The sequence below is a fragment of the Olea europaea genome, chromosome 12 (genome assembly GCF_002742605.1).
Source record: "Olea europaea var. sylvestris chromosome 12, O_europaea_v1, whole genome shotgun sequence".
NCBI lineage: Eukaryota > Viridiplantae > Streptophyta > Magnoliopsida > Lamiales > Oleaceae > Olea > Olea europaea.
In genome coordinates this window covers 14,306,698-14,330,394 of record NC_036248.1, presented here as the reverse complement: position 1 = coordinate 14,330,394, position 23,697 = coordinate 14,306,698, and the positions used below count along the sequence as shown (strand labels likewise).

Genomic DNA, 23,697 nt, shown 5'->3' with positions numbered 1-23,697 from the left:
CTATATTTAGTTCGTCCATAATATAATGACAGCTTTGTTTCTAAATATTTGGCTCCTGTTTCATAGCAATTTTTCATCCCAAAAAATAAATTTTTTGATCGTTATTTCACTATTTCAACCCTCATTTTTTATTTCTTCACTTATAGGTGTGACTTACTTTTCTCTTCAACGGTCAAAAAATTAATTCTCATAATTACTACCAGACAGACTCTTATAACTTACTGATGTGACAAATGAATTAGAGTCATGCTGTGTGCACAGCACGGCTCACAGCCCCTCACATAAAAAAATGGCGTGGGCCCCACAACACCTTTTGCTGTTGTACAAACAGCTTCTTCCATTGAATTATTCAATCAATTGACTTCCATTATATGATATGTGGTGACATGCTATCTTTCATCCATTGTTATTGCAGGAAATCTTGTTACGAGGGTCTATTTTGGATGGAGTTCTTTAATTGATGGTGTTTTAAAAATTGTAAAGCTTCAGGCTAGATGTAAAAAAGTATTTTCTTATTTTAATATTATTTTAAATTTTTAAATCAATCTAAAAATCTTTTAATAATTAAAGGGTAAAAAAATTGCGTCTAGCCTTTAAAAAAAAAAAAAAAAAAAAGCTCCAGGCAGGACATTTTGTGCCTATCAGGTGCACCTAGATGCCTCTTTTTAGAACACTACTAATTGATGAGCTAATTTCAAGTTCTTATCAACTCTTACCATTTGCCAGCTCTCATGAAGTATATCACTTGGAAAATCTCAAAACCTTTGTTCTAATGTGGGCTTGTTAAACCTGAAGGTCATAAACAGGTACAACAACTCTACCTCTGTGCAAAAATCATTGACTTACGTGAATTGTTTGCTGTTGAGAATATCTTTGTCCATCTTATCCTTTACGACCTTTTGTCTCGTCCCTTAAAATTTGAACCTAAAATCTCTGGCTTATGAAAGATGTAAGTTGAGTTTTGGTAGTAATTGAGCAAAAGTATAAGTTATTGGATTGGGCACAGAAGATCATTACAATTGTTGGAGTTTAGTGTAGTGGATGAAATCGGATTCATTCATACCGCATATGAACTTTACATGTTGGATTTATACATATCGTATATGCAACATACGGTATTTACGCATATCGTATTTACAGTTTACTGTATATGCAGCGTACCGTATTTGGAGCATACCGTATTTGCACAGCATACTGTATATGCTGCTACCGTATATGCATATATTGTTTTTAGATACCAATTTTGCACTTACACATATCGGAATTGCAGAACATCGTATATGCAGTGAACAAGACAAAATCTAGCAGTTTTAATTTTCAATAGAATAAACAAATTAATTTGATCAACTAATCTGGTTTGCCAAATAACGCAGATTAATTTTTAATAAGCATACATGGAACGACAAAATAATAAAATTGCAAGTTATATGAATCACACAAATAAATCTCAGAAATATATAAATAACAGATGAGTTTTCAACTCGATGCCTGTGCGAGCACAATTTCCTTAAAACATATTCGCCCCTTCACCGTAAATGTTTGGGATTTAACCCGAGTGTCTGTTTTCCAGGATACAATAGTAAACCAGTAAAATCTGAGCACCACAAATATTATTCCGACGAACTGATTAGTATCCGAACAATATCACCACCAAAATGACGTTGACAGAAAAATTATGTATGCAGACAGACTGAACGACATTGTGATGCATAACAGTTTTTCTCTGTATTTTGTATATGCAGTATTTTCGTGTGTTCTGAAATTGCTGGAAAATGAGAATTTATATAGATAAATCTGCCATTAATTCTTTGGCAATAAATATTAGAGTTACTTCAGTTTCTAAAACATGGAAACTCCAAGTGGGCCAATTTTTGCTTGTTCGGTCCGACATTCATGTGCGCAGGCCGCGTTTACACATAAGTTCAAAGTCCGAAGGTTATTTCGATCCGTGATTTGAATGGAGATAGTCTCTATGCTACACATAATTACACCATTCCAATGTGCGACCATATTTAAAGTGATTTTTGCTTTCATATTTTTCCTATGTAGGACAAATTCAATTTTTTCTCACATAAATCATCTTCCAATGGTCAACATTGAGTTCTAATTTCTCATTCACCCGAGTTTCATTTTTGGCAAGTAAATATATGATTTCGATGCTCTCACGAAGGAGAACACAAATCAACTTTGATATTTCAAATTGGACCAACGGCTCCCACCGAAAATTGTGTCAAAAGTGAGTCATTTACTAATTTTTTCCAACAACAATTACATTCAAATATAAGCAGGTAAGAAATAATTTGATGTGTAGGATGCAAACGTCTTTGTTCCTGTTCTCCACAATATCTTGTTGGAAGACTCACGAAGTAATACTAACAAGTTCAAAATCCTTTTGAATCAAGCATTTATGCTTCCTTCTAAATTCTATTGACTTGTACTAAAAATCACGCTTTAACTGGAATAGAGGAAATACCCTTAACTCATTCTTGGACTCTGAAACTTGTAGGATTCCCAGTTTGGATGATATACGTATGAAAATGGACGGTGCATTGTTCCTCCCAGCCATATTTCCACATTTCTCATTCAAACAATTATTTAGACCTTTTCAAGGTCGTCTAATATCATTTTAACAATTATATTATATATTTTATTGCTCTCAAAAGTTCATTTTATTTTGGGTTTATTTTTTCTCCCCCTCTCAAAAGTTGTTGCACACATCTATCTTGATCGCCACTAGCGGCCCCACATGGGGTCATGTGGGGTCAAATGACCTCACAATTTTTTAAATTTTCTTCTTCTTCTTTTTTCCCCTTGCTTAATTTTCTGTCAAAGTAGTGAACCAACCAAATTAATTTCCCTAGCTCAATGCTCAAAAAATCCAAACCCAAATCCTATTATAGTAGCATATGATCTTATTTTCGTTAATGATACGTTGTTCGAAAAAATATTTCATTTTTAACCCTACAGTTCAAATTGTCTGGGTCCACCTTTGTTGATCGCTAAACTGTTTTCTCTTCTCTTCATCGACGATTGGCCTAAAACTCGTTATCATTGCCCTCTATTGCTATACGACTTTGGAATTTGGTCCTGCATCTGTAGATGATATAACTTTGAATGTGTAATCATCTATATTTTGTGTAATGTATTGTCATTCTATTTGTGATTCATGAACTGAAAATAACAATGTTTATTGCCCTTCAAGTTGATTTACAACTCTTATGTAAGACAAGTCTTCAGTTCTTCCTAAAACGTAGTACTCGAAAAGTATCATTATGAATCTAAATAATTGGTCCATGCCATGTTTTATGCCCCTTGAAATCATAAGGATGTTGCCTTCTACAATCATGCCAATACTCGATGCCCTTTTGGAGCCCTTAACGTTGGCTATGGTCGTGTAGTTCATGTTAATGTTCAAGGCAACCTCTCCCTTTCACCATCTCATTCCATAAAAGCAAGGACAAAAAGGAATGGCTATGAAGAATGGCCTTTGTCTCCTATGCAAGCCTTTGGGGGATAGACATTGACTGTGTTATTAGACATCGGAGAATCATTAAACCCACTTTTTTTCCTGAGTGACTCAGGTGTTCGAGTTTCGTCCGACTAATCCCGAGGAGTGACGACATTCTCCCTTGGTTCATCACCCAGATAAATTTAAATGCGGTCTCATAGATTATACACATTTGGGTCGAATATTCGAGTTGTGGTTCTCCTTCCGTGCATACCATAACTTTGCTCCAGAAGACATCTGTCTTCCAAAATAAATGTTGCCTTCCAACTATTGCGAAAATTTGAGCCTCCGATACTCTAAAGAGTCATTTACCCAACTTGTTATTTATGGAGGAAATGGTCCCTCACTTATTGAAGGTTTTGGTTGCATCCAAATTTACTTATATTTTCCAAGTCTCGTTTGAGACAAAAGAAAGAGAATCTACCTCAATTGTAGATCCATCCCCTCTTGAACACCGTCTACAAGACACTAGAGGTTGAAAAAGGACTCGTTGGTCCCACATTGAGTTAGTGCATTTGTTTTTGTACTCATCGGTACTGTCATAATTTTAATAGTGGGACTTATCAAACGTGTGCATGAAAAATCTGTTTTCATTTCCAAATAATAACATACCCGCTATATTGTATAATATTAGTCCCCTTAACCATTATTAGGAAAACAATGTTTTGTATAGTGCTTTTTTAGCAAAATATGATTAAAAGTAGGAAAAAATTTAGAATTTACGTGTATAATATTTTATTGTGTGAAGGTGTGATTAAAAATGATTACGTAGAAAAAAATAATTTTCAAATAATAATTGTTGAGCAGAGACAGATAAAATTGAAAGAAAGAAAAAAAAGTATCATAATTTCAAAAATGTATATTGAACGTGTTCCAATTGACGGTCGAAATTCATTTATGTCGTTTTCTAGTCCAAATAATAAATAAATAATTATTTGCCATGATGACACAATATGGTATATTTTTTTTAATGTATGATTAAGAACGTCTCACCAAGATCTTGTGTTGATTTCCCCAAGTTTTTGTGTCACTTTATCTAATTTAAAAGTGTCCCGAAATTGATCATGATCTCCGTATATAATGCATAGCCATTCGTGAAAATTGAGAACTAGTTCACTCAAATTTATTTATTAAAAAAAAAAAAAAGGTTGAACCCCAACCTTGAGAGTTCCCACCACCTCGCCCCTGGAGCCTCATGAGGGGGGTAAATTACAGAATGTGCCCCAATTGACCAGAGAGCAAGGGTTTGTCCGTGCACTGATGCCTACAAAATGTTATGACATTGTAATTATATTGGAGAACTCGAAACATGGCACATTTGACACCGTTTCCCAAAAATGCGCCATAGTGCGCGTGATTCTATCATTGCATGGAGCATAGACCATTATGAAAGTCAGTGTTCTAAAATGCGTAAGGTATTGTTAGACTTTGAATTGAAACTTCAAGCATTACAAGTTTAAGCGGGCCTAAGCGAGGTTTAGTCGTAAAACACATTTTTTCATTTATAATATTATTTTTAATTTTTAATCATTTTAAAAATTATTAAATAATTAAAATAATACATGTTAAATATCTAAAATTAAAATACAATATTTACCTAATAACTCCTACCATTAATCAATTATACAATTTTCAAGTTTTCGAATGCAAACATTAGAATATTTTTTATAGTTTCAATTTTCAATTAGACAAATCTTTCTTAATAGATTTATCGAAACTTTATACATGCTTTTAGAATTTGTAATAAAATCAGTCTCAAGATCATAGTTACATAACGTTGATAACACCAAAATTTAAATCTTATTTAACTATTCAAATAAAATTATTTTTAATTTTTATACAGATAAAATCTTTTAAAGTTTTGAAATTAAAGCGCGTGTACAAAAGACGAGATGAAGAAAGAATTCAACTATTTAGAAATTGAAAAAAAAAAAAAAAAAGCGCTTGGGCGTTTTGTCCGAGGAGTGATAGAAGCCAAAGCCAAACAAACAACAGGCAAGGAAAAGAAGCACGCGCACCGTACAATTCCCACTCGCCGCCGCCAGTGACGGGCCGCCGGACCACGCACTTGCTTCTATACATATACGTGTATCTCCATGCACTGTCATCTTTGCGGCGTGTTGAAGAATTTTTAATATCATAAATTGTCGAATGGAGCTGTTTGATTCGCAATTGGTGATTCATTGGCCATTTTAGGTAATAATCTTTGTTCCAGAATTCATGTTTTTTCAATTTTAAAATTTTTTATTGTCTTTTTTTTTCTCCTGGAATATTCATTGTCGATTATGTTATAATTTTTGAAGTTTAGTGATTTAGTTTTATGGGGTTTCTCAATCTTTTGATTTGTGCGTGATATGTGGTTTCGTTTGATGTGCAATTGATAATTAATGATTTAGTGTTCGGATTAACGCGGGAATTTGTTTTTAATTTTGCTTGAATTTGATTATTCTTCCATTTTTGTCAACAAAATATGTTTCCATGTATGATTTTCGTTGTCTAGTTCTGCTTAAAGTATTATAGTAGCAAGATTTTATCGGTATAAGACTGGGATTTGTCAGCAAAAAAGGGGAGCTGATCAGGTTTGGAGGTTTTCTTACATGTTAGCCAAAATCATAATAATCAATTACCTCCCAGAAATGGAAATCTCCCTCTGCGCGGGTATTCATTTTTCGTCCTATCAGGCATAAAGTTTGAATTTGGCCTTCACTAAACCATCAAGTAAACTACTATTTTTTTAACAAGGGCAAAGTGTTTAAGATCAACTGTTGAGGAAGCATTGTCCCAGGTTACTGGTGAATTAGACGTGCCAGTGGGTATGTCATCCCTATGCAAGATTAACCAAGCTGACGACCATATAAAATTCTCTTTGATAATTCTTTGAAGTTTGTCTTAATCGCTATTCTGCAGTGTTCATTGATTGGCAAGGTTTTTCTCAATTTAATTTGATGAATCTATATATTTTGAGTACTTCGTTAAGGCGTTCCCATTTGTTATGAGTGGGGTGAGACCATCGATAACAGATTGGGTTCCTAGTTCACAGAGGCATACTTGCATACGTGCTACAGACTTTTTTGGAAGTATACTAAGTCATAACTTAAAGAAAGAGAAAAACGTGCGAATCATAAAAATTGGGCAATCTGAGCCATACACTTTTTTGTAAAAACCAAGTTTCGGAAAGCATAGAAGTCTTATTTATTACAAACCAGAGTTCCTTACAGATGTTCTGATACCTCTTCAAGCTCAGCTGACAGTGTTTGATTCAGTTTTCTTGCTACTGCTTATTTGAGATTTATGGAAATGTGATCTGAAGCCAGTGCTGTAAATCTACCTTCATATTATATCGTGACCCTCAGGTTTGATTCCATTCAAGGAAAAGCTTAGCACTGTGTATGATTACTATGCAGCCAGGAGAAACAAAATTAGCTCTAAGAGTTTAGTGCTTGTGCAATTCGAAAACTACCACTGCTTCTTTAATTTATAGAAAAAGCACTCTTAGCTTTGAGCTCCAGACAAGCAGCCCAGAAGTTCACCACAAATAATTTCTGAAAATAACAAATTTTACTAACTGAGTTAGATGGTCAGTTGTGTCAAGTTGGGCTGCTTTAAGATGGTTTGAGTGATTTTCAACACCATTGCTCTGTGGTTAAAATGGACCAGGCAATATTGACCAAAATGTTTTATCATAAGTCCATTATAAGGGCACAGTCTCCAAATGGTATACATCATTTGTTTCTAGTTCCTGACAACAGAAGATAAAACTTGTAGGCATATGGTCATTCATTAAAGTTCAGTTACATGTATTATTATCATGGATCATGTGAAGAAATGACAGACTTTAGTTTCCTTATATTTACTTGGCTACAAAAAAATATTATACTTTGGACCACTTTCTAAGTTTGGCTGTAACGCTGAAAGTAGAGAATTCTCAAATTTGAGATGTCTCTTATCTCTTAAAATTAAGAGAACAGGTATGTTAAGACCAATTCTAAACAAAGGCTTGACAGCAATTGGACAGGACCAGTATGAAATAAGTCCCTGTATGAGTATTCAGTCCTTGCAAGATCAAATCTAATTCAAAAGTTATGCTTCACGGGCATTGCAGATTTGTTTTTAATCTTTCAATGTTGACTTGTCTGAGCAGATCTAAAGATCTCTTTCTACAACTTTCGAACTAGATTAGTAAAGGTTTCTTTTTTTTTTTTTTTCCCCTTCCTCTCCCTTTCCTGAGCATTTGTTTCAGTAGATTGTAAATGCATTATCAGTTTATTTATTCAAGGTTTGAGTTTGATGGGTATTCTTATGGTGCAGGTGTTCTAGGTGAGAAGAGAAATTAAGCTAGTTCTCAGTTAAAATTTCTATCATTTACCCACAAGGCAAATATGGAAGCACGCCCAGCTTTATCTATTCAAAGATCGGGTGCAAGACAACTTGGTAACTGTGGAGGATCAGGGACTTTACCTGTTAATCCGACATCTTTTGAAGAGAAATATCCAAAGTTATGGGACTCCCAGCAGGTTTGCACAGAGAGGGAACTCATGCAACATCCTCCAGCAGTCCTTTCACCTTTGTCTTCTAACAGTGGGGTTGTTGGTCATATATTTTCTTCGTCCTCAGGATTTTCTAGTGATCTTCATTTTTCATCCGCCCCAAAGCAAGAAAATCATCTACGACAAGCCCCTTTCATTTCTCAATCGTCAAATAGTGGGACATCAATAAATTTACCAAATTCTTGTGATTCTGGAATTCTTCAATCCACAGCATCAAGCCAATATACCAAAGAAAATAACAGCTCTTCTTGGTGTCCAGATTCACTGCCTGATTTTCTTGATTATTCATTTAGTACCTCAATCCAGAATAGTCAACTAGATAGTATTAACAGTGGTGATGTTGGCATTTCATCTGAGGATCTTAGCAAAAGAAATGATTGGCAGGAATGGGCTGACCAGCTTATTACTGATAATGATCCTTTGACCTCTGATTGGAATGAGCTTCTTGCTGATGCAAATGTTGAACCGAAGGTTGCACTCTATGCATGACTTTTGAAGTGTGCTTGCTTTTACAATTTTCATTTTTGCTTCTCTTCATTGGATAATCGGTACTATGCTTTTTCTTTGTTCATGAAATATAGATGCAGCATCAGATGTCCGAACAACCAGTAAATTTTTCATTGCAGCAGTCCCAAATACCCCACCAGCCTCCAGATACACCCGGAGAAACTAACACAGCTGTTGCTCAATCATCCTCAGCAAATGTGGCTCCAGTAAAACAACGCATGCGTTGGACTCCAGAACTTCATGAAGCCTTTGTTGAAGCAGTCAACAAACTTGGTGGGAGTGAAAGTAATTTCCTTCTTTTCCTTCTTTAATATCATTTGATCATAACATATTGGCTGGCTACTCACGTTAATAATTCTTCATAATCCCAGGATCTACTCCCAAGGGTGTTCTGAAGCTAATGAAAGTTGATGGTTTGACAATTTATCATGTGAAAAGCCACCTGCAGGTTTGTTTCGTTGTTTTGTCATAAAAATTTTAACCTGTAATGATGACTCTCACTGCCATCTATTTATTTATGGAATCTGTTTCCTGAACTTCAGAAGTACAGAACAGCTAGATACAAGCCAGAGACAACAGAAGGTGTGCAACAACTTCTTCTTCACCTTTTGCTATAGTTTTACTCAAAATTTAGTATAATTTGACTACTTTGATTCTTTGTTCTAAGATAAATACTGGAGATGGCTGGTGTGTAAGTTAAAGTAGTAGATGGATACATGATTATGTCACTAGTTCGTATGAATTTCTTTGTTTCTTGTTTCAAATTGATCAAGCTAATATTTTGTTAAGATTGACTTGGTTTTGAAGTTTGAAACTTTTTAAAAAGTTATAAATTTTCCTGTGTACTTAATTCTTCAGTTTTGCCTATTTATTCTCTCTGTAACTGCAGCAAATGCCTTTTCATTTAGTTCTCGTTGTTTTTCTATTTCCTTTCAACTAGTTGGCATGTCATAATTCAAATTGCATTTATTTTTCCACGTGAAGAATCTCAACTATGCTTTTGATTTTCTGGCCAAAACAGAAAGGACCTTGTTAGTTTAACTTCTGCACTCATCAGGTTGAACTCTACTCTGAGCCTTTAATATGTAAAATGGTAAACAATAGGGGTTTTTTGAAGGTGATAAAAAACAGCAAGAAGGTTCTTCAATTATGGAGGGAAACATGACTATTTATATGTCCTTATATGACAATAACAAGATAGCTTTTCCATGAAGTAATGGAAAGAACCATGGTCATGTAAATACTAAATAGGATAGTCTTTGCTAGAATAATTGCTCAGAATTTCTAGTGTGGGAGAATCCACGTTGACTCATGGACCCTATAGCCCAAACAAGCTGTCTTTTATACAAGTAAAAAACCTATGATAAAATCACCCTACTATAGTTACTACCAACGTAGAGTACTTAAGAGAAATTTTGTCGATAATTTTTTCAGTCGCTATTACTCGAGTTTTCTGTTGATACCTGTCGTGTAGAATGTAGAGCTGCTCAAATTGAGTCAGAGAAACAAAGTTGTTTCTTTATACTATCTGTATCATATCTGAAGCCAAAAACATCAGTTTTAGATCAGACCCTTTTTAGACTATGATTTCTTGCACCTAATCAGCTAGTGTATGGCTGGACAAGAGGTTTGTGCCAATCAGCCAGTTTAAATGGGTAGCCATGGTTTTACATCGTAATCATGAACTCCAGTTTTTTGTTCTTACTTCAGAATTGTGTGTGGTTAATATTCATGGCTTTTTGGATATGCTGAATCTTATGAGACAGCAATTTTTGGTCATCACTTTGAAAGAAACCCCTTTCTCCTTTCGCAGAATCTTCAGATAAAAAACTACCTTCTGTAGAAGAATTGTCATCATTGGACTTGAAAACGTAAGTATGATCAACCCCTTGCAAATATTATTACACAATTTAGGATTTATTTATTTTTTAACTTAAATATGAGCATACCACATTGTGCACATATATATACACACACATATGCATACATATATGTGTGTGTGTGTGTGTGTGTGTGTTTATACATATACCTATACATATATATGTGCGCGCGCGCGTTGTGTGTGTGTGTGTATATATATAGTGTGGATAATATGCATCTACATGTAATTAAGTAGAGAGAATAGACTATTAGTTCTTTCATTATTCTTTTTATACATAAGGGCTTTGGCACTGATTATTATTTACTACAAGATGCAAGCATTGGAGAGTGAGGGAAATATGGTTGCTCAAGTTGACCATAATGATCACAGATGTGACAATTTGTGGTTGGCTTTGGATACTCATACGATAACCCTTTCTCTCATCCCTCTCATCTGAAAACAGAAGGAAAAAGAATTTATTTATTTTTATTCTTTCTATGTTCCCTAAAATTTAAAGTTCAAACTATTAGTTATCTTCCTTATATTGCAGTCATTTCTTATGATTTTCTGGCTAAGCCTGGAGATTTTCACTCCTGGATGAAGGATGTTTATCCTACTTTCCTCTAATCAGCTTCTTTAATTTCGAGGACGGACCTATGGCTTTTTTCCTCTGTTTATCATTATGTTTTCCTTGCTACAAAAAGTTCCTCCAGTGATATAAATGTTTGACAACAATACCTACTAATCTGTAATTTGTACCTAGTTGATTTTGTTAATAGCTTGCATAAATGGCTTATGAAATGGTGAGGACTTGTGGAAGGCACTTGTCATAATGATATCATAATGAGTATCTACTTAACCTAAGTAGTACAAGTGTTATTATTTGGATCCTGATTTGAAATTGAAATTCTAAGAAAAAGTACTTAGGGTTTTGATTTTTGAAGAATTTCAGACTAGGAAGGACTCCACATAATTCATTTTGTCACGCCAGTAGAATGAATGAAACTACAACTCTGAATGGAGAGGTCCAAGTATGGAGGAGGGTTATGATTGCTTCACATTTTGTTGTGTTAATAGAGAGTAGTTGCTTAGCAAACAATTGGTGCCCGTCTTTCTTAAATTACATGATATTTAGTATGATGTTCGTTGCTGGAACATTGTTCAATGTGAAGCGTGGACAACCAGGAACTAGGAAATATTCATGCATTGATTTTAGTTTGAATCAGAATGGGGGACGAATATGGAACTTCTCAGAAAATGGTGCTCAGCTTGTTATAACTAATAAATTGAGTTGCATCCCCCTTCTGTTTATTGTGTCCCATCCGTATTTCTGCTTATTACTTCCCTAACTGGAAAATAGGGGAATCGAGATTACTGAAGCATTGCGGTTGCAAATGGAAGTGCAAAAGCGTCTACACGAACAGCTTGAGGTATGAACTGATAATAGAATTATTTTCCAATTTGAACAGATCATCAAACGCTATTATTTAGCGGGAGGCATGAGATGAGAAGTTTTAAACACGTTCCATGCATCTACCTTTACATGTGCGATAACGTGAAGCATGTGGCACAACCCACTTATATAACACTCGCTTTGTTGCCCTTCATCGTGCAATTGTATAAATTGTTAACATGTACAAATATATGCAGCTGTAGCCCCATGTCTTCTATGAATCTTCACCATTAGGACTAGTGACATTGAGATCATGCTCCCCTATCATGTAGTCATTTAATGAAACTATCTTAGCAAATGGTTACTCTTCTCTGATGGTTTATAAGTATCAAATCTGCAGCTTATAATATTCCATTCTGCAGATTCAAAGAAATCTGCAACTTCGAATAGAAGAACAAGGGAAATACCTCCAAATGATGTTTGAGAAACAATGCAAGTCCGGTGCTGACTTGGTCAAGGGGACTGCATCGACTATAGAGAACTCTATCGAAGAGTTGACGGGTGCTGCACAAAATTCTCCTGCCAAAGATGATTCGGGATTACAGGCAGGTATCAGCAAAACAGGTGGTGACCAATCTAACTTAACCATAGCATCTGGAGAAAATTCTCTAGTTATAGGAGAGAAGTTTAAAGAACTGGAGACTCAAGTTCTTGAAAATTCTGAGGCAACTATTGATGGCACGTCACCATCCTCAAAGCGCACTAAAGTGCACGAATAGGCCAATGTTCATCTTGTAATACTTCGTATGACTATCATTTGATAGATGTTCAATTAGTCTTTGAGACAGAGACAAGACCCCATCTAGTCCATCCGGCTTTTGAGATTGGATTTGTTTCTTTCTTATGTTTTAGGGAACGAGCAAACTTGTGACTCCGATTGTCATTTTCTGGGGGTCTTTAGATTGTTGTCTTTGAGATAAGCATGGACATAATTAGGAAGTTTGGGGTGAAAATGACGGCAACACTATTGTGTACCATGATATCTGTACACATCTATGCTTCGTACAATTTTTCTCACCCATGATTTAATAATATGGGTTGTTTGAACATGAACGCACTCTGTTACAATTTGCATGTCTTTCGGTGCCTAGGCCCGTATTATAGACGGTCAAAATAAATTTGACTGCCCTTTTCACGTCTTCTTTTACGAGGGGCTTCCTTCACACATCATACTTAAATCCTGCCTTTTAATCCCTTTTGCGACCCTTCTCTGTGGGGGATTTGTATCCATATCCATCTAAATCCACGCGACATTACGCAATGAAATAATGAGACATCCATTTTGAGTTCTTGATTAACAGTGGAAAATGACCTTAATGGATGATAAAAAATTATCGTTTCCAGAATATCACATCACGTCGTGGAAAAAATACTACAAATGTTGTAATCTTAAAATGACTATTACAAGATTAAAAAAATTAGAAGTTCAAAATAAACTTACAATGATTCATTCCCTTTAAAATTTTAATACATTTTTCTCTATCTTCTTTTCAACCACGTATTCTTTAATAAAATAAAGTTACATGATAATTGTGTTTTTGCACACTTATTTAGGTCACAAACATGATTTAATTACGAATAAAATGATTGAATTGTGACTTTATTTCCTTACATTTGTGAATTGTAAATAACACCGATGAACATGGTGAAATACATGAGAAAAGACGCGAAAAAGGACTAAAATGACGCAAAGTGAAAGTTCAAGGACCAAGGTGCAATTACCCAAAAGTTGACCCGATGAACAAATCAAGAAATTGAGTTTGCCAAATACAAATTGATGACATTTTGGGATGATGGAATGTGAAGAATGAAGAAAAATGCAAAGAAGTGGAAGATTCAAGTAGAGGGACCAATTTGCAGAAAATGAAAGTTGAATTCTACCATGCGACCGCATGGTAGAACTCTCGTGCGGCTACACGAAGGGATGCAGGGAATTCAATTGGAAATATAGAATAACCACGCGGCCGCACGGATTAAAACCATGCGGTCGCATGGCTATTTGTCCAGTGTGATTTTTTTCTTTCCTTATACGATTGAAACACTTTTGGTAACCTAATTTTCCATGGAATATAAATATCAAAAACATTCCAGAGACGACCAGAATGCAATTGGATGCCAAAAAACACTTCTTTGAGAGGATTTGAGCGCAAGAACAAGGATTGACACGAAGAACTTCAAGATTTCTTCAAGATTTCATAACCCGCTGATGTCTTTTATTTAAAACATGATGTATTTTGTTATTTTAAATATGCTAGGCTAGATTCTTATTATGCTAGAAGATCGATGAACCATGTGATTTGAATTTTAATATCCTCGTTTTGCAATTTGATGTTATGACACAATTTTTATTGTTTTGAATGATTTATATGCAATTAATGTTTTTGCAATTAAGGGCTCATAATTGTGTGAATTTAAGTGATTTATTCTTGCATTCGAGAGAATTGTAATAGATTTGACATAATATAAATCATCGTAGGACCCGATAGTAGATAGAAATATACCACGATGCCCTACGTGAATCTTTAAGTGTTCATAAAATCGCATGCATTTTTACATATGCTCTTGTAATAGAAATATAGACCAGTAGTATGTAGAAATAGGTTTGATGCATCTCGAGAGAGAGTATTGGATAAACTTAGGAACATTGATTTGTCACAATTGAAGTGTGTTGTCCTATTGTGAAACTAGGGTTTAAAGTGATAATTGCATGAGAATTCGTGATCCTAGCGTATTTAATTTCTATTGATTATTACTACGTGCGTTCTCGACTTTTAGTTTTTTTCTAGAGTGTTAAAATATTGTTTTGAGTTTTAATTTCAATTTACTCATTAAATTTGCGTAATTAGGGTTTCTTTTTGAAATTAGAGTTTTTAATTAGATCCATATCCACTTTGACAATCCTCGTTTTGCAATTTGATGTTAAGACACAATTTGTATTTGGCAAACTCAATTTCTTGATTTGTTCATCAGTTCAGCTTTTGGGTAATTGCACCTTGGTCCTTGAACTTTCACTTTGTGTCATTTTAGTCCTTTTTCACGTCTTTTCTCATGTATTTCACCATGTTCATCAGTGTTACCTACAATTCACAAATGTAACGAAATTAAGTCACAATTCAATCATTTTATTCGTAATTAAGTCATGTTTGTGACCTAAATAAGTGTGCAAAAACACACTTATCAAATCCCCCAAACTTGAACTATTGTATCCTCAAATAAGATAGTGACTAAATTCTGAACAAACATGGCTTAATACCTTGTTACAGCTCAGGATTGGACTAAGTGTTTGATTTGATGAAGATATATCAGTGCAAAAATGATATCAACCTTCGCCTGTTAAATGCGTACTTGACGTATGTGTGTGAGTTTATGCCAACATATTAGGTTCATGATGGATTTGAGTCCCGACCCCGAGTGGTCAATTTTATCCTTACTCGCTTGAGAGATACACAAGCCCCCAAACTTACGTTTTTTTTTTTCACTCAATTATCCCAGGGTTGTGTTTCGAAACTAGGAATTCACATAGCTGTAGTCCTCACCCTCTCGTAGTTTGGATTAATCTCACTATCACAAGTTTGCATTTCGACAAGTGAAGGCTCTCCTAAGTTTGATCGCTTCGACACTCAAGATTAAACTAGGTTACTTGCCTTGCCTCAAAGGTATAGTTTCTTTAACCAAATGTCCAAGGGCTTTTCTTCATGTTATCGTTTCTCTTTTCTCTAATTTTTCTGATTTTATTATTAAGCTTCTCATTTTTTTTTCAGTTTCATCTTCTCATTTGCTTTCTATATAACTCATGTAACGAGTTTTAGACCGGTGACTCCCAAATCAATTGGTTTTAGGGCACCAGGTTTTAAACCCTTGCAGACTTATTCACTCGAGTTATAAATGCTCGATCAGATGACTTTCAATTAACATCTTTCCCTCTTGCTTTCTATATGACCCTTTTAGCGAACTTTAGGCCGGTGACTCCCAAGCCAGTTGACTTTAGGGCACCGGATTTTGAAATATCCTTACAGGCTTACTTGCTCGAGTCATAAATGCATGAAAAGAAGTGTATTGTTCTCACAAATTTATTTTATGCCCTTATTGTTCTAGACATTTAGTTTTCAAAACTAACCCTTAATTTAAGATTTTCACCTAATTTTCACCTCACTGGTCTAGACAAGCCACACAATAAAATTCATGCACGGAGCCTCCACTCATCTCAATGCTCTCTTACAATAGCTCAACAATCACCAAACTATCTTAAGGTAGTTACGATTTAATTCAATAGAAGGTTATCATTCTTTTTCTATTTTATGCTCAAAATCTAGTCATTTATCTAATATGTCAAGCATGAATAGTGTGCACAGATAATGTCAAGTTTTGCATCAACAAGTGTCAGCTAGCCTAGTTGCATCAGATCCAAAGATTTTGCAGTTTAAACTAGTCCAATTATAACATCATAGCTAACAAGATTATCAAGCCCACACAAGCATGCATGAAAAGAATTAAGGCAAAATTGAATAAAATGCAATTTTTTTATCTTGCACACATACCGATGAACACAGATAACACAGTTACTTAGTTAAAATTATGTCACCTCCCCAAACTTTGTTACTACATTGTCCTCAATGTAAAATTAACAGGAGATTAAAGACAGAATTTTACGGACAACATAAAAAGGAAAATCCAAAATGTGGTAAATAGTACTTCCCTTGAATCAAAATGGATGAGGTGGTGGGAAACTAGGTCTTGCTGTACCATCATCCGGTAGAGGAGGGTGTCGTCCAAGGAGTTGCCGCATCATCTCATTCATTTCCCGCATCAAGGTAGACTGCTGTGTCTCCTCGACCTGGATAGCTCTCATGGTCTCCCAAGTTTCATTGATCTTCATTTGGATACCGTCCACCCGACCAACATACATGTTCAGCCGGCCATTCATGGTATCAACCTCCCGTCGCATGACTGTAGCATGATCCATAGCATCTCTGATGTAGCTCAACGCAAGGTGATTCTCTTTGTAAACTTCCCAATTCTGTCCTCATGTTGCTAAAATCTTGAAAGAAACTGTGAAGGTCTCGGCTAATGCCCGTGGTCGTGGAGAAGATCTATCTCAGCAACTGATTATCCACGTCAGCTTGTGGTGCTGGAGCCCGTGGGTGTTCCTGATCTGCAGGGATTTGGCCTTGTTCTGCCTGCTGTCTACATCGTTCAATTTCTTGCTCTTCCCGGTGTTTAACCCGAGCCCTTGTCTGAGCGTCAAATGTAGTTCGTTTGATCATGGGGCTGAGTTTTTCAGGTAATTCTTCAGGTAGGAGGGCAACACCCGCAGCCCGACATATACCACTAATGAGGGTCGGGAATATCAAAGTGGAGCGGCGATCTCTCCAAGTTCCCAATGAGTGTAGTTGATTGTATATATGAGTAGCGAGATCAATCTTGTTCCCTCGAGCCAAGTGGTAGATGAATCCTGCTGTCTAATCTGGAAATGTAGTTCTATGTAATATGGGCTCAACATTGTGGCACATAAAGAGCCATAGAATGGCCATGGAAGGGGTAAGCTCAATCTGATGCCACTCGGTAGTTTCGAGGGGCCATGCAATCTCCCACCCCATTAAAACCTCAGCCACTTCATTCCAGTGAAGTCAATTGGGATAGGGACCACATTCTCCATGGTAAGCTGGTAGTAATCATGAATGACCTCGAGAGATAACATAATCCATTTCCCCCACACCCAAGTCTGCTGGAAATGCTCGGAGCCTGGCGTGTCAATGTCACTGTTGAAATTGCGAAGAACTCTCGGCATAAAGTCTCATAGAGTGGATGCGGTCTCTCCACTAACTTTTGCCACCCACAGAGCTGAATTAAATTAACCAAATCAAAACCTGGGAAGTCATCAAGCGTTTTCATATCGTGCCGCGGTAGTTGCAGTTAAGAATCGCTGAATTTCTCTCGCGAGCTCTCGAGTACGGGCTGTCCCAGTGGAGGAGCTTGCTTTTTCTTTCCCATGCAAAGTTCTTTTAGGTGGCACCCTGCAAAGTTTGTAAGATTACACTCATTAAGTTCGATGTGAAAAGAATAGGCAAGAAATGAGAAAATAAAATATGCATTGCACAAATCCCCCAAACTTTCCTAGATGCATGTGTAGCAACATGGTGTGCATTAGTCAAGATATGATGTTTAATTGAATTCAAGTATTTTGCCAATATGAAAAATGAAGTAAAACTCGGCATAACAATGCAATATTTCAGAATTCGGAACCATGACCGAGTGCGCACTTTCGGCCCTTGACATCATGGAGAATTATCAAAATTTCCCCGGACAATCTCTGAGCATATCAAAGTACTCATTGAAGTGTAGCAGATACTCGAATTTCAACTCAATTGGATGTCGTTTGGTATGTCAAATGAAGATGCAAAGTAAGGGACGGAGGATGCTGTGATGTGCGGTGACCTAGTTATGTGCCTATGTGGTGAAATGTGAAAGTGTTGTTTTCCAGTTCAAATTATTTGGGAATCCATGAAAATATATCTTGTGCCATGTTGGTGAATCAATGTATGTGTAGAAAAAAACGTAATTGTACACAAAAGGGTACTGTGGCATTTCATCAAACACTTGGTGAGCCTTATGTGAAAGTAACACTAAGTGAATGAAAATAATATCCAATTCATCCCAAAAGCATACAACACAATCACAACAACATCATCCCGACATGAACTAGCCCGTTCTTCCTCAATTCATAAAAAAAACGAATTCAAAAATGAATTTCCCAACAAAGAATAAAAAAAGGAAAACGAGAGAGAATGAGCAATACCTTACCTTGAAGTGGATGGCGTGATATACGGGATGAATGTCGTGGGATGCAAACGTGAGTGGATGGGAAGAATGAGTGTGTGAAATTGTTATATGAATCGTGAGGGGATTAGGGAGGTAAATCACGAAGAGAGGAAAAAATTTTGTGAAGAAATGAACCGGGTGTGATTTTAAAATCACACCCATCTCTGCCATGCGGACGGATGGTTCAAATGGCATGAGCCACTTGAGTTTCGGTACCCATGTGTGTGATCGCAGTTGAATTATTATTATTTTTTAATAAAAAAAATGACTTTGCATAGGAAGGAAAAAAAATAATAATAAGAATAAAATAAAATAAAACACATTTGATATCCCCAAAAATCCGACTTTTGACTAAAATTTTGGTTTTCAATTGATGAATTGACTTGGCTCTCAACGTCCCCAATTTTTCAAAAGCATACTTCTAAACATTCTGGGACGTGTATGGGTCTTAAACTTAGTACCCAAAACCAAATTTTTGTATTCAAAGTCATACATTGACATGTGAAATTTAGAAAACAAAATTTACCTCGAAATGCATGAATTCCACATCCAATCACCCAAACTACTCCAATCAACCCGAACTCGTATGTGATGCTTAGGTACTCGCGTGAACAGTGCTTGGATTCTTTTAACATGTATGGATGATCGATGACCACATAAAAATGCAAAATGAAATTGAAAAAAATATAATTCCTAATCTAATGCAAATAGCATAATAAATTAAATAAAAAGGATACAGTGGGTTGCCTCCCACCCAGCGCTAGGTTATAGTCGATAGCTCGACTATTCTGCAACTGCTTCATTCTGGCGTCTCGAGTTGAACGATGGACTTTTGGTTAGATTTGGTTAGAGAAGTCACCGCCCTAGTAGTGTTTCAGTCTTTGCCTATTAATAGTGAAGGTACCCTTAGTCTCATGACTTACTTGTATAGCCCCATATGGTAGAACTTTTGTGACAGTATAAGGACCTGACCACCTTGATCTTAGTTTTCCTGGGAAAAGCTTAAATCTCGAGTTATACAATAGCACTTTCTGCCCCACTTCGAACTCTCACCTCTGAATATGCATGTCGTGCCACTTCTTGGTTCGTTCCTTGTAAAGTTTTAAATTTTCGTAAGCTTCCATTCTAAACTCATCTAACTCATTCAGTTGCAGTAGACGCTTTTCACCAGCGGCACTTAGGTCCATATTTAACTGTTTCATAGCCCAATATGCCTGGTGTTCCATTTCTAGTTGCAGATGGCACGCTTTTCCAAAGACTAAGCGGTATGGAGACATGCCTATTGGGGTCTTGAATGCTGTTCTGTAAGCCCATAATGCATCGTCTAGCTTTTTAGACCAATCCTTTCTAGATGAGTTCACAGTGACCTCGAGTATTCTCTTCAGCTGCCGATTAGATACCTCAACTTGCCCGCTAATTTGTGGATGATATGGAGTAGCAACGCGGTGTTTAACGCTATATTTATTCAACAACTGCTCAAACTGACGATTACAGAAGTGCTTGCCCCCGTCGCTGATTATAGCCCACGGTGTGCCATATCGAGTGAAAATATATTTCTTCAAGAACCCTATTATTGCCTTTGAGTCATTTGTTGGCAGTGCAACTGCTTCCACCCATTTTGATATGTAATCCACTACTACCAAGATATACTGATTTGAGAACGAAGGGGGAAAGATCCCATGAAGTCAATTCCCCAAACATCAAATATCTCCATCTCCAAAATGTTATTCAGTGGCATTTCATTCCTCCTCGAGATATTCCCAGTGCGTTGACATCGGTCACACCTCTTGACAAACTCAAATGTGTCTCTAAACAGTGTAGGCTAGTAGAACCCTAATTGTAGAATTTTTGCAGCTGTTTTTGAAGCCCCAAAGTGCCCTACGTATGCAGATGAATGGCAGTGCTCGAGAATCTCATGTACTTCTTCCTCAGGTATGCATCTCCTTACTATCTGATCAGCCCCTTGTCTATAGAGAATTGGGTCCTCCCAAAAATAATACTTCAATTCGACGAAGAACTTTTTCCTCTGGTGACTCCAGTAGTCCGGTGGTGGGATAGAATTGGCCAAGTAATTGACGATATCTGCATACCAAGGTGCTTCATCTACTCTCAACATCTGCTCATCTGGGAAGATCTCATTGATGTCCACTAATTCTTCTGTCTCCCCAGGCTCTAATCGGGATAGGTGATCCGTTACTACATTCTCACTGCCTTTCTTGTCTCGTATCTCGATATCGAATTCTTGTAGCAATAGCACCCAACGAATCAACCTCGACTTTGCATCCTTCTTTGTGAGTAGATACTTCAATGTAGCATGATTTGTGTAGACGATGATTTTAGACCCGACAAGGTATGACCTGAATTTGTCGAATGCATATACTACAGCCAATAGCTCATTTTCAGTGGTGGCATAATTGATTTGTGCTTCATTTAGAGTCCTACTTGCATAGTAAATTACGTGAAAGATTTTGTTCATTTGTTGTCCTAATACTGCACCCACGGCGTGATCACTTGCATCATACATCAATTCAAAAGGGAGTTCTCAGTCTGGTGCCACAATTACTGGTGCTGTCGTAAGTTTCTCCTTTAAAGTGTTGAATGCTATGAGGCATTCTTCATTAAACTCAAAGGTTACGTCTTTCATTAGCAGATTGCATAACGGTTTAGTGACTTTCGAGAAATCTTTTATAAATCTCCTGTAGAACCCCGCATGCCCCAAGAAACTACGAACTCCTTTAACTGATGTAGGCGGTGGTAACTTCTCAATAACTTGAATTTTTGCCTTATCCACCTCAATTCCTTTTGCTGAGATTCGATACCCGAGTACAATGCCTTCTTGCACCATAAAGTGGCATTTCTCCCAATTTAAAACCAGGTTAGTCTCCTTGCATCTCTGTAAGACCAAATTCAGGTGCTCTAGACATTCATCGAATGAAGATCTAGAAGTCATCCATGAAAACTTCAATAAACCTTTCAATCATATCGGAGAATATCGCCATCATACATATCTAAAATGTGGCTGGAGCATTGCAAAGACCAAAATGCATCCTACGATAGGCAAAAGTACCATAGGGACAGGTGAAAGTGGTCTTCTCCTGATCTCCTGGTGTGACAGGTATCTGATTATAGCCCGAGTATCCATCAAGGAAACAGTAGTGTGAATGTCCAGCCAATCTCTCTAACATCTGATCAATGAATGGGAGGGGAAAATGATCCTTTCGTGTGGCTGCATTGAGTTTGCGATAGTCAATGCAAACTCTCCATCCCGTAACTGTTTTGGTGGGAATTAATTTATTCCTCTCATTTTTCACCACTGTGATTTCCCCTTTTTTCGGTACCACTTGAACTGGGCTAATCCATGCACTATCTAAAATTGGGTAGATAATTCCTGCATCCAGTAATTTCAGTATCTCTGCCCTGACCGCTTCCTTCATGTTCGGATTTAATCTTCTCTAACCCTCAATACTTGGCTTGCAGTTTTCCTCCATTAGAATTTTATGCATGCACAGAGAAGGGCTGATTCCTTTAATGTCAGCTATTGTACACCCAATCGCTGTCTTGTTCTCTCTGAGTACCCTGAGCAATTTTTCTTCCTCCACCTCACTGACTGTATTCAAAATGATTACTGGAAGTGTATCTGACTCCCCCAAATATGCATATCTGAGATGTGGCGGTAGTTGCTTGAGTTCTAAAACTGGTGGCTGCTGAATGGAAGGCAGTGGCTTTGTATTTCCCGTCCCCAGTTCCTCGAAGTGCCTCTTTCGGGTGTATGGCGGGTTGGTCTTCAAAAATCTTGCACATATTTCAACGTCAAGTGACTCTGACTGGACTGATTGGGATTGTGCAACACATGCCTCATAAGCATCAGATGGACCGTGTAGTAGGAATGTTTCCTATACTGCCTTGTCAATAATGTCAACTTGATAACAGCTGTCAGATTTTGCTGGTAGTTTCATTGCCTTAAATACATTGAACGATATCTGCTCCTCTCCCAATCTTAAAATCAATTGCCCCCTCTGAACATCAATTAACGCTCGCCCTGTTGCTAGAAATGGTTTGCTAAGTATCAATAGGACGTCCTTGTCTTCTTCCATGTCCAAGATAAGAAAATCCACTGGGAATATGAACTTCTCAACCTTGATAAGCACATATTCAATTATTCCTCTGGGATGTGTCAGTGACCTGTCAGCTAGCTGAAGTGTCACAGTGGTTGTTTTAGCTTCTCCCAAGCCAAGTTTCCTGAAAACAGACAGAGGCATTAAATTAATACTTGCACCGAGGTCACATAATGCTTTATCGAAATATACTTCACCGATTTTGTAAGGAACAGTAAAACTCCTTGGATTTTTTAGTTTTGGTAGGAGCTTATTCTGGATTCTGGCACTACATTCCTCCGTAAGCATAACTGTCTCATGGTCTTCCAGCTTGCGTTTATTTGATATGATATCTTTCAGAAATTTCGCGTAGCTAGGCATCTAAAACAGTGCATCGGCTATTGGGATGTTGATATGGAGCTTTTTGAAAACTTCTAGAATTTTTTTGTATTGTTGCTCCACTTTTTGCTTCTTCAACCGCTGTGAAAAGGGAATCGGAGGCTCGTAGGGGTTGACTGTGACTTTGGCCTTATCCTGTGACTCTTCTGAATTTTCCTTTGAACTTGATTCCTTTACATCACACCCGGTCTCCTGACATGGATTTCAGGCAATTGTACTCCACTTTGAGTTGTAATGGCCTTGACTTGCTCTTTAGGATTGATTTATGTTAATCTTGGTAAGTTACCTGGCGTTCTGCCAGTCAATGCGATGGCTAGCTGCCCCATCTGAGTTTCCAAATTTTTGATGGCCGCATTTTGATTTTGAAGTGTAGCTTCGGCTTTCTCCATAAATTTTCCTATCATATCTTCCAATTGAGGCCTCTTCTCTTGTTGTTGAAATTGCCCCAGTGGTTTATTCTGATTCTGGTTGCTCCAAGAGAAGTTGAGATGTTTCTTCCAGCTGGGATT

At 36.8% G+C, this 23,697-nt stretch overlaps 2 protein-coding genes across 2 annotated transcripts; one reads left to right on the top strand and one right to left on the bottom strand.

Annotated features, from left to right (window-relative positions):
• Nucleotides 1-5,443: 5,443 nt before the first annotated feature.
• Nucleotides 5,444-12,929, top strand: LOC111405786 (protein PHOSPHATE STARVATION RESPONSE 1-like). The gene is made up of 8 exons (XM_023034824.1): nt 5,444-5,704; nt 7,817-8,526; nt 8,637-8,847; nt 8,934-9,010; nt 9,105-9,144; nt 10,376-10,433; nt 11,784-11,853; nt 12,239-12,929. Exons 2-8 carry the CDS (start codon nt 7,888-7,890, stop codon nt 12,593-12,595), a joined length of 1,452 nt encoding a protein of 483 aa, XP_022890592.1. The 5' UTR covers nt 5,444-5,704; nt 7,817-7,887; the 3' UTR covers nt 12,596-12,929.
• An 8,308-nt stretch (nt 12,930-21,237) lies between these two features.
• LOC111406653 lies at nt 21,238-22,129 on the bottom strand. Its single transcript, XM_023036040.1, has 4 exons — nt 22,034-22,129; nt 21,763-21,880; nt 21,515-21,665; nt 21,238-21,391 (listed from the first exon to the last, which is right to left on the bottom strand). The coding sequence occupies exons 1-4, from the start codon at nt 22,127-22,129 to the stop codon at nt 21,238-21,240; spliced, it is 519 nt and encodes a 172-aa protein (XP_022891808.1).
• Between the last annotated feature and the right edge of the window lie 1,568 nt (nt 22,130-23,697).

What these genes read in the sequence shown, in the direction of transcription:
- LOC111406653 (XM_023036040.1), bottom strand. Translation starts at nt 22,129, where the DNA reads ATGAAGGAAGCGGTCAGGGCAGAGATACTGAAATTACTGGATGCAGGA. An exon ending in GGATTAGCCCAGTTCAAGTG is followed by an intron (nt 21,881 to 22,033) that starts GTACCGAAAAAA and finishes TTCATTGATCAG; the next exon opens with ATGTTAGAGAGATTGGCTGG. An exon ending in CACTTTCACCTGTCCCTATG is followed by an intron (nt 21,666 to 21,762) that starts GTACTTTTGCCT and finishes TATGATTGAAAG; the next exon opens with GTTTATTGAAGTTTTCATGG.
- LOC111405786 (XM_023034824.1), top strand. Translation starts at nt 7,888, where the DNA reads ATGGAAGCACGCCCAGCTTTATCTATTCAAAGATCGGGTGCAAGACAA. An exon ending in CAAACTTGGTGGGAGTGAAA is followed by an intron (nt 8,848 to 8,933) that starts GTAATTTCCTTC and finishes TCATAATCCCAG; the next exon opens with GATCTACTCCCAAGGGTGTT. An exon ending in TCATCATTGGACTTGAAAAC is followed by an intron (nt 10,434 to 11,783) that starts GTAAGTATGATC and finishes ACTGGAAAATAG; the next exon opens with GGGAATCGAGATTACTGAAG.